Source organism: Colletotrichum gloeosporioides (genome assembly GCF_011800055.1).
Source record: "Colletotrichum gloeosporioides strain Lc1 chromosome Unknown consensus_27, whole genome shotgun sequence".
Lineage (NCBI taxonomy): Eukaryota > Fungi > Ascomycota > Sordariomycetes > Glomerellales > Glomerellaceae > Colletotrichum > Colletotrichum gloeosporioides.
Window position 1 is genome coordinate 700,437 of NW_025544672.1, and position 14,773 is coordinate 715,209.

At 50.6% G+C, this 14,773-nt stretch overlaps 6 protein-coding genes across 6 annotated transcripts; 4 read left to right on the forward strand and 2 right to left on the reverse strand.

Moving 5' to 3' along the window:
* Window positions 1–38: 38 nt before the first annotated feature.
* Window positions 39–908, forward strand: GCG54_00007576 (Para-aminobenzoate synthase; the record flags this gene model as incomplete). Its single annotated transcript, XM_045407555.1, has 2 exons — window positions 39–530; window positions 612–908. Coding segments are annotated over 2 exons (789 nt in total), but the record flags the coding sequence as incomplete, so codon positions are not given.
* Window positions 909–2,404: 1,496 nt separating this feature from the next.
* GCG54_00007577 (O-methyltransferase mpaG) lies at window positions 2,405–3,894 on the reverse strand (the record flags this gene model as incomplete). The annotated part of the gene is made up of 5 exons (XM_045407556.1): window positions 2,405–2,718; window positions 2,780–3,237; window positions 3,300–3,423; window positions 3,481–3,607; window positions 3,670–3,894. 5 exons carry the CDS (start codon window positions 3,892–3,894, stop codon window positions 2,405–2,407), a joined length of 1,248 nt encoding a protein of 415 aa, XP_045267001.1.
* Window positions 3,895–5,219: 1,325 nt separating this feature from the next.
* GCG54_00007578 (uncharacterized protein) lies at window positions 5,220–6,681 on the forward strand (the record flags this gene model as incomplete). Its single annotated transcript, XM_045407557.1, has 6 exons — window positions 5,220–5,396; window positions 5,458–5,833; window positions 5,896–6,013; window positions 6,072–6,136; window positions 6,188–6,218; window positions 6,273–6,681. The coding sequence occupies 6 exons, from the start codon at window positions 5,220–5,222 to the stop codon at window positions 6,679–6,681; spliced, it is 1,176 nt and encodes a 391-aa protein (XP_045267002.1).
* A 122-nt stretch (window positions 6,682–6,803) lies between these two features.
* Window positions 6,804–7,912, reverse strand: GCG54_00007579 (Isoflavone reductase-like; the record flags this gene model as incomplete). Its single annotated transcript, XM_045407558.1, has 4 exons — window positions 6,804–7,212; window positions 7,278–7,352; window positions 7,408–7,641; window positions 7,698–7,912. The coding sequence occupies 4 exons, from the start codon at window positions 7,910–7,912 to the stop codon at window positions 6,804–6,806; spliced, it is 933 nt and encodes a 310-aa protein (XP_045267003.1).
* Window positions 7,913–10,310: 2,398 nt separating this feature from the next.
* GCG54_00007580 (uncharacterized protein) lies at window positions 10,311–12,890 on the forward strand (the record flags this gene model as incomplete). Its single annotated transcript, XM_045407559.1, has 1 exon — window positions 10,311–12,890. One exon carries the CDS (start codon window positions 10,311–10,313, stop codon window positions 12,888–12,890), a length of 2,580 nt encoding a protein of 859 aa, XP_045267004.1.
* Window positions 12,891–13,996: 1,106 nt separating this feature from the next.
* GCG54_00007581 (uncharacterized protein) lies at window positions 13,997–14,590 on the forward strand (the record flags this gene model as incomplete). Its single annotated transcript, XM_045407560.1, has 1 exon — window positions 13,997–14,590. The coding sequence occupies one exon, from the start codon at window positions 13,997–13,999 to the stop codon at window positions 14,588–14,590; it is 594 nt and encodes a 197-aa protein (XP_045267005.1).
* Between the last annotated feature and the right edge of the window lie 183 nt (window positions 14,591–14,773).

The following is a 14,773-nucleotide window of genomic DNA, read 5'->3' on the forward strand; positions in this document are numbered from 1 at the left end:
CAACTCTCCAGGAACAATCTCAACGGTTTCCCAACAGACCAGCCAACATGGCGTTCCGCGTCGCCATCCTCGCAAATTTTGACCTGGACGAACAAGGTGGAAGCGAAATGTTATCCAGAATTACCACCCTCCTCCGATGCTCCCGAACAGGTGCTACTGAGATCACTATCCACTCCGCCATCCGCGGCGATGCCTTCCCGGACCCGTCCGAGTACGATCTAGTGATTCTGACAGGAGGACCATTCAACCTGTTGAAACACACCGAGGAGAATGAGAGACCGGAGTGGGTGCGGCGAACACTTGGCTGGATCCAGGAGACTGCGAAAATTCACGAAGCAGGTGGGCTCAGTGAGTCAGGTAGTAAGAAGAAGGCCAAGTTACTGGGTATCTGCTGGGGTCATCAAGCCATTGCCTTGGCTCTTGGAGGGCGGTTGGGGCAGGTGCCGCAGGAGAGAGGCGGGCAATTAATCGGTATTGAGACCGTCCCTCTCACTTCTCAAGGCGCTGCATTCTTCAAAACTGAATCGCTTGTATGGAACTACCCACACAATACCCCCAATCTTCCTACAAACCAACAGAAAAACTAAAATGTGCCTCTATCTTCACCATAGGACATTCAAAAGAATCACGCCCTGGTTGTAACCCACCCCGGGCCATATCTTACACCTGTCGCTTCTGGCTCATCTTCTTCTCAAAACGAAGTCCTCCTCTCCCAGAGCCTTCCTATTCTCACCTTCCAAGGCCACCCAGAGATGGACGCCGCTCTCGCAAGACTATTTGCCGGATTGGCGACGGGAGGCGCGTCGGACCGTGCAGACTGGATTGCGTCGGAAGGGTTGAAGGGTATCGACGACGTACATGATGGGGAGGCGATCTTGAAAAGGGTGGTGGCGTGGGCGGACGAGTAGAGGAAATAAGCGAGGCTATGTTGGGGTCTGCTGAGTGTCATATTGATCGACGAACGCGTTGGACGTGCCTAGAAACGGTGACGCCTTACGCATCGATGGTGATGAGCAAGTGAGGTATAGATGGTATACAGCCCACAAAAGCAGTCAATGTATGACGTGGGATATAAAGACCTGCCCATCCAGAGTGAAAGCTCGTCAACCATGTTATTAGCTGCTGCATTGTGATATGACAGTACACCTGACCGGGTGTTGGAATCTCAGCTCGTATGCTTCGTGTTAAAAATATCATTTTGAAAGGCGATGCTCAAGTCTTTAAATCAAATACGCTGGTCGTTTACATGGCATCTCGATGGACGATGAGTGATCGTTCCTCGTGCTAGACACCAGATCCTAGGTTACCGAGGACGCCGAAAAGGAGCATTGGCGGGTTCAAGGCAGAAGGTCGCATCTGCGTAAATAAGCTTGCCATTACTAAACATGAGGAAGTGTACCAGCGGAATTCACTGAGTGTCCAGCTAGGGGTGCCCACTATTGAATGTTAGCATAAATAGTCTTCTTCGTAAGATCGAGGCCTGTTTGCAGATTCAATAACTACTCTTTGGGGCACAATGAACAAGGAGATGAAAGATGTCCAAGTATGGTCGAAAAGTCACCCAAGATAAGTTCCAGACATCGCCAGCGTCAGAGAATCACGAGTCCGCAACGTTATACTGTTCGCAGTTCTCCATTAGCCAAAGTTGAAAGGCATACCATTCTCAACAATGTATGCTATTTTAAACGGGGTTTTCTCATTTTTTCCATTTCTGCCCTTTTACTAATGTCACTTCGATGTCCCCTTTTGATGGATGGACGTTTGTAATAATGACGGGTTCTTAGATGTTTAAATGTAGTGGCTGTGCATCCATTTCAAAGATATTCAAGCCATTCCAGAGGGAACATCAAGGAGCTCTTTCTGCCTAGTGGGCGTGGTGGGACGCCTTGCTGAAGGGTATTGGTACTCTTTCCTTGGCTTCACTTTTACGAAGCCCATTGGCTTTCAAATGCATCACAAGCCATCACATTGCCTGCATAATTTCACTACATCTTTGAACCAACTAAATTGCTAGTTCACCTTACAGATGATATCTAATTGGCTGCAAATAGATACAAAACCACTGCAGGTCAGGTTGTCTTACTCAACTCAGCTGTCTTGCTCTGGGCCGTGGTTCGAACAGGATGCCCGAATCGCCACAAGGGCGTGCCCACTCGGGTCACGGGTACTGGATGATACATAGCACAGTTTTAGTCACCAATAGAAATAGAACGCCTTGCATAACCGCTGCATCGATAGAATGCATAATTGCGCGACACATCAATTGTGTTTGCATAAGTGGTGGACAGCTGAAGTTCAACAGTCATATCGCAACGAGAAATTCTGACGAAGTCAATTGTAGTGGAAACTGAGGCGCCCAAGGCAAAGTTTTCTGCTATTGTGCGGTAGCGTCAATTCCTTGATTTCATGCCAATTCACACTCAATCAGACTCTCAACGCCATTGCCAACATCGTGGATCTTCAACACAGTCAACCCAGCCTTGTCCAACAACGTTTTCCACTCAAGACGAGTTCTCTTTTTACTACTAACAAGGGTCAGCATCATAATGTCTTGCCCGGTGTTTTGCCAATCGGCGCCAGTATCCGGAATGCAATTTTCGTTAACTAGCAATCTGCTGTAACCAGGTTTCATAGCAGCCGTCGTCCTTGCCAAGATTTCTTCGCACTTGACGTCTGGCCAGTCGTGAAGCACGGAATGCATATAATAAGCCCGTGCGCCTGGGATATTCATTAAGTCAAACTCGTAGGTGTTTGTGTCAAGGCCAGGCTAACGACTTACCCTTGATTGGTTGCTCATCGAAAAAGTCATGCCCCATTCTCTCGATCTTGTGGTCCAACTTATCGATCTGGTCGATGACGCTTGGCAGATCCTGGACAACAAGCCTACCGGGAGCCTTAGGAAACTTCTTCCGGAACTCGTCAATGTCGTGACCAAAGCTACCCCCAACATCGACGAGAAGAACTCCATCCCTAGCATGGTCGTAGCCATCAAGGAGGTGCTCCTCGACAGGGTAGAATCCTTTGTCCATCCAGCTTGGTCTGCCTTGTCTATATGCGCCCATATGTTGTGCAAATTGCATGTCGTACGGTGGATTGGCCGCAAAGTGGCTGAAGCAGTCAAGTTTTGTGTTATATCCGTATTGCAGAGGGCTGTTGAAAACATCGTGGGGCTCGCGGTAGTTGGTCTTCTTGGCGAACTCGTGAAACTTTGCGAGAGCTTCCATACAGGCACCAGCACTGGACATAAGTTGGATCATTAGTAAAATGAGGATCCCATGAATCCTTTGGGCTGCACTTACACGCAGGGATAACCAGCCCCCATACTTTTGATTGTCAATGCATTGGAGAAGTTCGTTGGTTTGTACTCATCCGGCCCAGTTTCGGTGATGTACTGCATCGCTCCTAAATGTCGCATGATCCTACCTATTCCGCATTAGCGCAACGTCTCGGGTGAAGTGTGCGCGTGAAGAGACAACACACCAAGTAGAGCTGGATCATGTCCGAGTCTGCAAGCGAGGTCGGATATTCGTTGAGGTGCTTGAGTCTGAGCCATCAAGGTGAAGAGTCCCGAGTCCACGGCGTATGTGAGTGCAGTGAACGCAGCGGGCTATTCAAAAATCACACTTTAGGCATGTCTTAAAGAAATAACCAGGTCAAGGTTTATCGCACCTGCGCCCAACAATGCTTGATCATAGTCTCTCGCGGAGTTTCCAGGGCATGGACGAGTGACCGTGCGTTTGCCAACATCTTGAGACGAGCAGTGTCATTTCCAGAAGCCACAACTTCGGTCAGACCAGCAATATTCTTCACATGTTGATTGACGCTGGGTAGGTCACACGCGCTCAAAGCAACAGAGATGTCAACCTCCTTGGGTGGTTCTGGTATGGAGCCCATTTTGCGGGTGTGGAAGATTCCAAACACGACTTGGAGATGAAGGTACAGAGAAGGCGAGAAAGGGGGAGTAAGGAAGCAATGCCGACTACTGAATGAGAATATGCAACATAAAGATGAGCTGCGGGTGTCAGGACACTGGCCATAGACCTGCCTTTATTGAAGCAGAGCCACATTGACAGAATGGGTAACCTTACTCCCAACTGTCTTTTCCTCCGGCGCAACTAGCGGCTTCCCGGGCCAACTCCTAACCCCGCCCATGATACTTTAAACCGATCCAATCCCTAGGTGGGCCAGAAGAAGACTCCCCCTTTTTCCTTCCTAGGTCACATCTCATGATGTTTAGTCCCTGCTGTTGGCCAGATACTTAAGGTGCTTGTCTCAAAAGGGAAGGTTGTCGAATATTGGTTTCCATCGGGAGGTGGCGGAAGAAGGTGATGGACCTTGTCGCAATCGCAGGCAGCTTGCGCGATGCTCAAGTTCCATGACTTTTCTGATTCGGCGCTCTTGCTGGGTCTTCCTCCAACGCGTTTCCATGCGCCAATACTTGTGTTCTGACCCGTTTCACTCTGATTGTGATTGAAGGCTTGAGGGGTACCTTCATATCTCCAGGGGCTAGACAAAACTTGACAAGGGGATTCCAACGTTCCTGCAGAGGATGGGCTGATGTTGTTGTTGTTGGTTCATGAGAAATTACAAGAAGTCCGGCCATTGGACGAAGACGCTTTCAAAGTGGAAACTGTCCAGGATCCCGGAACGACTTCCGGTGGAGCTTGCGGATCGTGATCCCCGCGGTTGCGGCCGCGGGCCCGACCTGTCCGAGCATTGCGCGTTCTCGATGGAGAAATCTTCACGATCGTGCATGGGTATTTGTCTGTTGGTTCAAGTCGTTCCACATCCAGGACATTAAATCTGCTCACAGAAATACACACTCAGCAGTGCCTCGGGGCTAATGTACGCTTCAGGTCGAAGGATGGGTTACCGGCGCCTGCTTGCTCTGCCACTCCTCCCCGATAGAGACTTATGAATGTTTGGCCATATTCTCTGCCAGACTATTGCAGGTATCTCGCTCGTGGCCAGGGGAGTTGGCTGATGGCAGGCTTGCGTCGGAACGTGCACCTTGCTCGTAGGTATGTCGGCATCGCACCAACAGCGGCGGAAAACTGGGTCTCTTCAGTCCTCGCGTGATGGTCCAAGTTCTTTTGCGGTAACATTATCGGAATTCGTGTAGAAGGGTTTGTGCTTCGCAGCAATCGCGAATGAAACTTGCGAAAGTTTTCCCTCCCTCATCATGTGTCTCGTTTTCTTCCGCGATCGCGGTTGTGAACATGGCTGACATGTCACTAAGAAGTCAGTCAACCGCCGAATCTAAAGGCACAAGCATAATTGTGACCATCTGCATCATCGTCGGCATCAGCACTGTTTTCGTCCTTGGTCGATTGTTTATGAGAATCAAGATTCTTGGAAAAACTCACCTGGATGACCACTTGACAGTCGTATCACTGGTAAGAGGGCTCAGACACCCAGTAACATGGAAATCTCAGACTAATGATATCCGTCTTCCAGCTTCTCAGCTATCTCACAGTCGGACTCGAGATATGGGCCGTTCAAAGTGGTGATGGTCGCCACGTCAGTACGCTTTCCATAGAACAACAGTCCGCCGCTGTCTTGTCGACGATTTCCGGCTTCCCGCCCAATGTTCTCGCATATACAGTGCCCAAGTTTGCGGTGGTAGCGCTGTTGGTCAGGATACTTAATCCGGGAAGGATCCATCGTATTGTCCTGTGGTCGCTGGCAACAATCTGTCTGGTCCTTGTCCTGTTGTGTATCATCATATTATTCGCCCAATGCACACCATCACGAGCGCAATGGGAGTTTACTATAACAGACAAGAGCTGCTGGAGCCCCTGGGTCCTGATTAATGTTGCGATTTTGACTGGTGGTAAGCCATTTCTGGTCCATCTCGCAGATACTGGATAGGATCGAAACCTAACACTCCTGCAGCATATTCGGCCGCACTCGACTTGTACTTGGCAGTGTACCCCGCGACTGTTCTGATGAGGCTTCAGATGAATATCAAAAAGAAGTTTATTCTTAGCATTGCACTTGGTATTGGATCAATGTGAGTATTGATAATCCAGACTGTCCATTGCTTCTAGACACTAATTCGTACTCCACAGTTCCTGCTTCATCTCGATCTACAAGAGCACACGGCTGCCATCTCTTGCCAGTAAAGACTTCACCTGTAAGTCAATCTCGAATCGCAGATGACACCATACTCACTTGTCTTAACTAGACGATAGTGCGGACCTTGTAGTTTGGACAGTGTATGTCATATGATACTTTGAAACATGGTGATTGAGAGGCTAATCTCGCGGCAGAGTCGAGGGTAACACTCTCATTATCGCTTCGTGCATTCCCGTCCTCGGGCCTCTTGTCGAGCTGGCCTTGGGCCGTCGCGTCCTAAGCTCGACCGACCGGAAATATCAGAAACAGAGCGACACAGGTGGCCTTCGATCGGGTGGAATTGAGATGCATGGCTCTAGACCCATGAACCGGAATGGAAATGTTGTCGGCAAGAACTCAACTGTCATTCAGTCACGGCATGACCAAGATGACGCTAGTAGCCAGGAAAGTATTCTCGTTGGGACCGCTGGGTCGGCTCATAGACCACGCGGCATTATGAGGACGGACGATGTTACGGTATCTTTCGACTCCCGAAGTGTAGCGGATGGGAGAAAGAAAGAAGGTGATGGGCCGAAATGGGGTGCCTTCCAGTCACGAGACTAATCAACTGCTTGGGCAAATACGGGCGATGGCGGCTTTGGCAGATTAGGCCCGTACCGAACATTATTTGTAGCAATCATCTTTCTTTGTTGCATCGTACTTTCGGTCTTGTCTTATATGGTGGCTCAAAAACAGCTGTTGAAGTACTCTCTGACTTGAGGTGGCATCTCGCGGTAGTGCTCAAGGTTTCCATCCACAATCAAGTCCTTCAAACTCGCCTTTTTGTAGCCCTCGGCCTCCCAGAGATCTGTTCCAACCATCTGCGCCTGCTGGCCTGTGCCCCATATCTTGCGACAGTACCACGACAGGGTGAACAGACTCCCCGAAGCAAGCCCATCCTCAATCTCTCCGTCGATCTTCTCCAGGCTGTGATTCGATACTTGAGGCGGTTTTCCGTTCCTCTCCCTCAGAGCATTTGCAACATCTTCTCCTGTCGGAGAGAGTTCTGTCAGAGCTATGGCTCGGTTTTGAATTTGAGCCACAGGTGTCCTGGTGAAGATGGAGACATAGGCTGCCGCCACATAGTCTCTTGTGCTGCACATGAAGAACTCGTCAGTCTCAAGTCATTCAGCGACCGCAGGGTCCAGTTCCAGACTTACCACAAGTTGACTTTAGCCTTAGCGCTGTTGGCGGAGTTGATGAGTCGATTGCCTAGAATATCGACTCCCATCCCGCTGGATGAAAAGCAAATCAGTCAGGCACATCCGCTGACTGAATTACAATACTAACAGCGTGTTCAGAGCAAACTCTGCAAAGTTGCCCACTAGGACCACGGTCGTCGGGATGCCCGCGACTTTTGCTGCCTTTTCTACCTCTTCCTTGTTCTTGTTCACGGCAATCCGCATGCCTTGCTCATCATACCGAGCGGCGAGGTCAGAAGGCGAGAACAGCTTGACATTTGTCTTGGGAATAGCCTTCACAAAACCATGCTGTCTCTGAACCCCTTCATGGCCAACAAGTGAGCTAGCGAGAACGTTTGTCAGTGTGCTCAGGTACGCTGACGGCGTTGTGAGTCTTACATCACGATGTCTATGTCTTTCAAGGCGCTGACTAGACGTTCCTCATCGTTCACATCTACCTCAACCTTCTCAACATGTTCCGGAAGGTTGGATACGTCGGACCCCGGACGAATCAACACCCTGACTGGCGCGCCAGAGGCGATCAAGGCCTCCACGATTCGAGAACTTCCCCAGCCACGATGGCCATAGACAGCGATTCGGTTAAAAGATGCCATGGCGAACTGCGACTGGCGTACGTGGTATTGAGGAAAAGATACTGCTGAGATGTGGCTTTGATTGCAATGTTGACGGGTTTTGAAACTTGAAATGAGGGGGACGGATTCTTCGACTTATGTAGTCCGTGGCTGAAACTGTAAGTAAGACATGCATGCAGTCTCCTCTCACTTTGCATCGGATGTCCGGGAACAAGAAAATTACATGGCTTACGGAAAAATTCGTTGGACTCACAATATTAACATGTAATCATCAATTGGGTCACTAGCCACTTTTCGTTCTCGTTCTCGGGTAGTCGCTCACCGCCCCACATCCAAAGCCAAATGCCAACGTTAAGTGGCTTGCGGATCGCATCATTTGGGGTAGTAACTGATCTTGATGTGCGACCGTGGTGGAGATTTGGTCCTGGTGAGCAGTTTGTGGGTTGAATTCTAGCCTCGATGATAAATCGATGTTGAACGACCACTGATTGCGGCAATGTTTTGCTTCCGAAATAATACCCACACAATGCTTCGGAAGCCGGGTGCTCGTGGAGTGGCGCCGGAAGAGCGCCTTAGGGCGTAACGAGCCAGTCCATCTGGAAATGAATTGAGGGCACAGTGCCTGTTGGAGTCCTAAGCCTGTTCTCATACCATGCAACCGCGTCAGTCCGCAGTGATGATTCGCAAGATTTGTTCACTGCGCCGTAAACTTGACCAAGCACCGAAGCCCGGCTCCTCGCCGGTAAACGGCCCCACATCTCGTTCAATACCCGGACACAAGTTTCGGCCCCGGCGCTTATAGTTCTCCGGGTCGCATGAAATATTAGACCTAATTCTTGCGACTGGTCGAACTAGAAAATTGGGCCGCGGAACGTTGAGGCCGAGGGCTCTGAGGCGCAGACGAAGTAAGTGAGTTCACCCGATACTTGAGATACATGTCATAGGAAGTAATGGTTAGGCCTCATCGTTTGGCTTGTCACTACTACATGGTTCACTTTTTGTTCCTCGAAAACACTGCTTCAGAAGTTGCTGTCTAACTTCAAGCTACACCCCGGGTTCGAAGTAAGCGATGCTCATGACGATTCCAGCACCACAACCACGTAGTGGCTTATCTCAATGGGTAGGAATCACCAACCTCGTATTTACAAGGCTGGCAATGGCAAGCTCGACTTTATCGCTCATATGCCCCACCCCCCCACGAAGAATTTCAGGTACTGCAAAGGCCGGTTTTAAATGCGTCTACTCGAAATCCACTATCAATCAGGCTGCGCAGTCAGTGTTACATGCCATCACGCTGATCAACGGCTCATGTCAGCCTGCGCCGCACTGCAATCTCCTCGCTCTAACCCACTGCTGCATTCGTACTCCGGGGCCAAAAACAACTCACCAGAACTTGTTCTGGGCTACCACGGTCTTCTAACACGATGCCATCCGATCCGAAATCGGGCGATAAATCCTTGGCATTTTACGGCTGAAGATAACGGACGCCAGCCGCTGTGTCGCGTGTGAAGAAAGCAGCTGCCTGGCTTAGGCAGGGGTAGAGGTCTCATTCTAATCGTCTCAGACGAATGGGCCACAGCCTTATGAACAGGCGCCACCGGTCCTTACCCTCTCACCCGGAATTTGGGAGAAGCAGGCACGCGGGCATTGTTTCGAGATCAAGAATCTTCACAAGGACACAGAAAGGCAAGAGATGCAATTTTTCGGGGCTTGTTTATCGCATCACATGGACTGCTAATGATCCTTCGGCCCCCAACAAAGTTTGGCGAGGGCGGGGGTTAGGTCCCAGAGGAGCCCAGCCCTGGTCTCGACGCCATGTGTCTTAACGACCTTAGCTTGATCGAACCTACCAGTTTGAACAGCACGGTCTAGCAAAGTCTGTTGGTAACTCCCTGTCTTGCACCACGTAGGAGGAGTGCCGGGTACAGGAGCCGCGCCTAGAATGTCAGCGGCAAGGGTCTTGTACAAAACACGTTCACAGTTCGACTGCCTAAATTACTCACGGAAAATTTTAATTAATTGAGACAAGGCAGTTAAGAATGTGGAGAGTGATCGTTCTTCGCCTTTTATTGCCATGGTCCGTAACGTCCTGAATTATAGCTTATCGACTGCCGGTGAAGTCGCACATGGATGAATATTCGAAGAGTCCTGGTCCTGCAACTGCACCGCAGAGATGCAGGAAACAGTGAACCGGTAGGATGCATCACCACCCACTCCCCGGCCCTCTAAAGGCCGAAGGCTGAGAGCACACTAGCCTACATGTGGTAGCCAACCCGGACTCGCATTGCCGCATGCCGCCGTAGCCAGCCTGATTTTCCATCATGGGAGCAGAATTTAACATACGAAACCCCCATTCGAAAGAGCCTTGTTCTTATGCCGAAGAAACCAGCAGACTTCTACTCAATGCATGGTTGCCAAGATGGCCTCGCATTCTGATGCCGTGGAACTCAATCAGCGGTACACCCGTCTGGGGAATGCCACGCCGTCTGATGGAGAATTCAGTCCAAGTATCATCTCTTATGACCCGATAGAGCCTGCCCCGGTACGTCGAAGGCCGCTTCCAGCAGGTGCCAGAACCACGCTTGAAGAGCCGCTGCTGCTCGAGCAGTCCCCAGATCCTCGCAACAGCATCGACGTCAATTTTGAAAGTCCTCAACATCGATTCTCAGACTCAACACTAAAAGATGACTACATAACATCGGTTCATCCGTACCACAGCCCCGGCTTAGACAGTGTCGGGAAGCAAATCACGTACGATCCCAACCTCAAGCCAAAACCAATCACCCGCACAAACCTATCGCGCTATCTCAACGGATGGCTTGTCCATATCCCAGCGCTAGCCTCCACTGCAGTCATCATATGGATCAGCTGGGAAGACTGGTACTGGTTCCCCATGGAAGGGCCCTGGCCTAACCTAGGATTCACTGCCGATGTCATGAACAACATACTCCAGCTGCCCGCTAAGATTCACGAACTTCTCATCGTTGCTTCGTTCTCTTCCATCGCCATAGCAATGCTCCGTCGCCGACTGGTTGGTGGCGGCGTGAGTTTAGGGTTCCTTACCGGCGGTTATCGAGTTGGCGACATTCTCTACCTCGCTTCAAAGCCGTTCCGCCACTCTCAAGACCTCAAGAACCCAATATCTTGGGAGTTTATTATCGCCCTTTTTCTTATCTTTGCCACTCTCATGTCCACAGTCGTTGGACCTGCATCGGCCGTCCTTCTTGTTCCGACCCCCGGATGGTTTCCATTGGATCATTCCCTAGCGTTCAGCAACCTTTCCGACCGTTCGCTGCCGGTATTTTACGATTCGATCCCGGAAAGAGTTTGGCCGCACACATTCAATGCAACACCGGACATATCAGAATGCAAGACTATAGATGGAATGTACGAAGCATGGTGTCCGGCTGGTGGCTATTCGGAAATATGGAATTGGGCCGAAAGTTATGGCGCGACCGATTTAAAGAACAACCTCACGTTCCAATTTCCCACGACAGATGTGCGACGACATTTGGTACACGTCGAAGCCGATGGTAAATACAAGACTGTCCTCTCAACCACCCCGTCCAACTTCTTTATGATGGGGCTCGGTCTCATCCAGAAGTACATTGACGGCAATAATGTTGGACTTATACACAGTAGCTCCCGTTACGAACTCACGCCCCGGCTGGTTAACTACACGCACCCCAACGACCGAGAACTGGACAGCTCAATATATCAGCCCATGGTGCAGTCTAAATGCAGGGTTTACGAAAAACAATACTTCACCGAGCCGGGTCAAAGCATGACATATCCAACGGAGGCCATGAACTGTTTTGGCGACAGAGACTGCGAGAAAGTTCGGGACACTCCACCGACTTTCAATGAGAAGTTTCTATTCGCCGAAACTGAGGAGGATCAGACGATCTCCACTGAGTACACTATAGAGGGCGGGAAAGTAAGCTCCGTGGTTCTCATCGCCGGACAAGTTCCAAGCACAGATGATCACACGAAGGACATAGCCTACACCTGCAGCCTTCTAGCCACTTGGATTCCCTCGAAATTTTCCTTGGATCCGGCAGTCAGCGATGTTCTGTACTCTAGCCTGAGTAATGCAAAGACACTGCGGTCAGTTTATAACCAGACATTGGTTGAAGGAGCCCGCGTCATCAGGTTCAACCGCACCTGGCTTCCGTACCTAAATCCTTCGTACGAGATGACAACGGAAGGCGGCATCAGCTTTAATACCTCGGCTGTGCTCAGAATTATCGACCTCATCAGCGGCTTAGGTTCCAGGGCCAGCAGTTCCAGGAAGTGGCCCATATATGACAGAGAGACGGAAGACGCGGAGCTGTTCCTCTCTAAGGTATTCGGTGTCTACCTTACTGAGGCTTTAGCACGCACGGGAATGGCTAGGTCCATGATGATGATACAAGAGGGCGACGACGAAAAGATGCAAGGCATCGATTTGAATACACAGTACACTAACTCCGATGGAATGTTCAACGTCGAGCTGCTCCATTCAAATCAAACTCAATGGAATTTTGGCAGGGGTGTTGATGTAAGGAACTACACTCTAACCGACTTGTACGACACGATTCTCCCCGGTTTTCTGAATTTCGACTTCGACGTCAGAAGGTACGGTTACGGAACGGGTCATCAGCGGAAGACCGTTACCTTCGCACGGGTCATGATGTACATCTACCTAGCAACGGTTGTGCTCTACGCCCTCACAGTCGGTTTTGCACATGCTGTCGAGTTGACCGGTAGGGGAAGGAGGCTACGAGTCCTCAGTGTAGTGCCGTGGGCGGATCTACAGGACCTGATCGTTCTTGCACTCAAGACGCCTCCTCCGAGAGATGCCGACCTTGCGGACGCTGGCGCGGGGGTCAGCTCCTCTAGTGTGTGGAAAAAGACGGTGACGGCTCGAGCGGATGACCAACATAATGTGCAGCTCGTGTTAAACGATGAGCCAGGGATGGAAAGGTTGGATGTCACCGGGAAAGAGAAATATTTTTGATGGTTCCCGTTGTTTCGAGATTGCGTTTGTTTCCTTACTTTTACTCTGCCCTGTTGTTTGCTCAATTAATTTGTCACTATGATGCACCCACGTGTACCAAACGAATGAATACTAGATAAACTACACAACTAATCACCTCTTCCCAAAAAAACTGTAAACATGACGCCAGGCGGCATCAACGTCACATCTGATGGCAATAGTCCCTTGTTACCGTCAGCATGGATCTAATTCATCAGCCCGATCTCTACTGGAGTCGAAAAGGCGGAAACGTTAGTAAGGTACGGGAAAGTCCGAAGGTCTGGGGATTTCTACTGTCTGATTTCCCGTTGTCTAGTATGTATTCCGCACAGCACTGGATTTGGAAAATGCGATTGACCTGATGCCGCGCGCGGACATCATCCCTCAATCACCCTGCCAGGTAGATAGACATCGCTTGCTAGGTACGAGGCCGTTGGATAGTGAACGCACGGAAGTGGAGCGAAGATCTTGATAAGTACGCATTTGACTCATCATGAGAGATGCAATTCGGAAATAAATCTGCTCACATCACACTTACTAATGGACTGCTGCCAAAAGAACAAGAGTCTGAGCCGATCATCGGCTTTGTAACGTCACTGCATCGGCCCAGTTTCACACGCCGCCCAAGGGTTACCGCTTTTGAAACGCTCAATCATTCCTCTGCCTGAGACTTAGTCACCTAGCTGGGCCTCACCGAGCCCTCACCGCGTCCATTTGTGGAAACCTGCCCCAAACCCGACGGCTCAATTCCGTCTCCCTGCAGGAGAGTATGTACTATGTAGGGATGCCGATCGTAGGCGTGCCTGCACAGTCTTCGCACTCGCACCTCAGCGGCTCGCCTCGCGAAGCGACGGATCCCGCGCGCAACAGGAACAGACGAAATGACATCAGAAAGCAACCGAATTGTCGGAAGTCCGTTCTCGTGCCAAGGGACAGGGCAGCGATCGAGTCACGTATGCGACCCTGAGGTTCCGAAGCTCGATCTGACAGGTGATCTCGGACCGAGAGCCTGGCTTAAAAGGTGCATGCATCCGCAAATCTGGGGAACCGTTGGCCCACGATCAACCTAAATCTCATCTCGATTCACCATGAAAGAACCTATGCGCAAGCTGAGATACAACGTTGCCACCTCGGTGGATGGCTTTATTGCGCCCCCAGATGGGTCTACGGACTGGATTGTGATGGACTCGAACATCGACTTCGACGCGCTGTACGCGCAGTTCGACGCGTTCCTGATGGGACGCAAGACGTACGAGTGCATGTTCGCCATGGGCGAGCAGAATCCCTTGCGAAAACAACCAAAAGAAAACCTCATCGTTTTCAGTCGCACGCTGAAAGCGGAAGACCACCCCGCGGTGACAATTGTGTCAAAGGATGTCATCGGGCACGTGGCGGAGTTGAAGAACGGCGAGGGCCGGGACATTTGGCTAATGGGCGGGGGCGAGCTAGCGGGCTTGTGCCTGAAGGCCGGCATGCTAGACGCGGTGGAGGCCGCGATCATGCCGGTCATGTTGGGGAAGGGAACACGGATGCTCGAGGAGGCATCGCTGATGCCCCACGGGGGATTTAAGTTGGAGATGGTGGAGAGCAGACATTTGGACGCGAGCGGGATCGTTATGTGCAAGTACAATGTCAGCAGAGGGATGGCTTGCTCACTCGGAGAAGCGCTGACATTCTGCTGATTGATTAATGGATGGGTAAGCTGAGCAGAAGCAAATGCAGAGGCGGAAGCAGGGATTACAGTGGACTGAGGAATACCCCAAAAGTTGCATCTTCAACCTTACGAATGTCTAAAGAATGAACAAATTGACAATTCCATCTTAATCGCCATCATTGAAGCAGAGGTGGGAATAATGAGAATGATT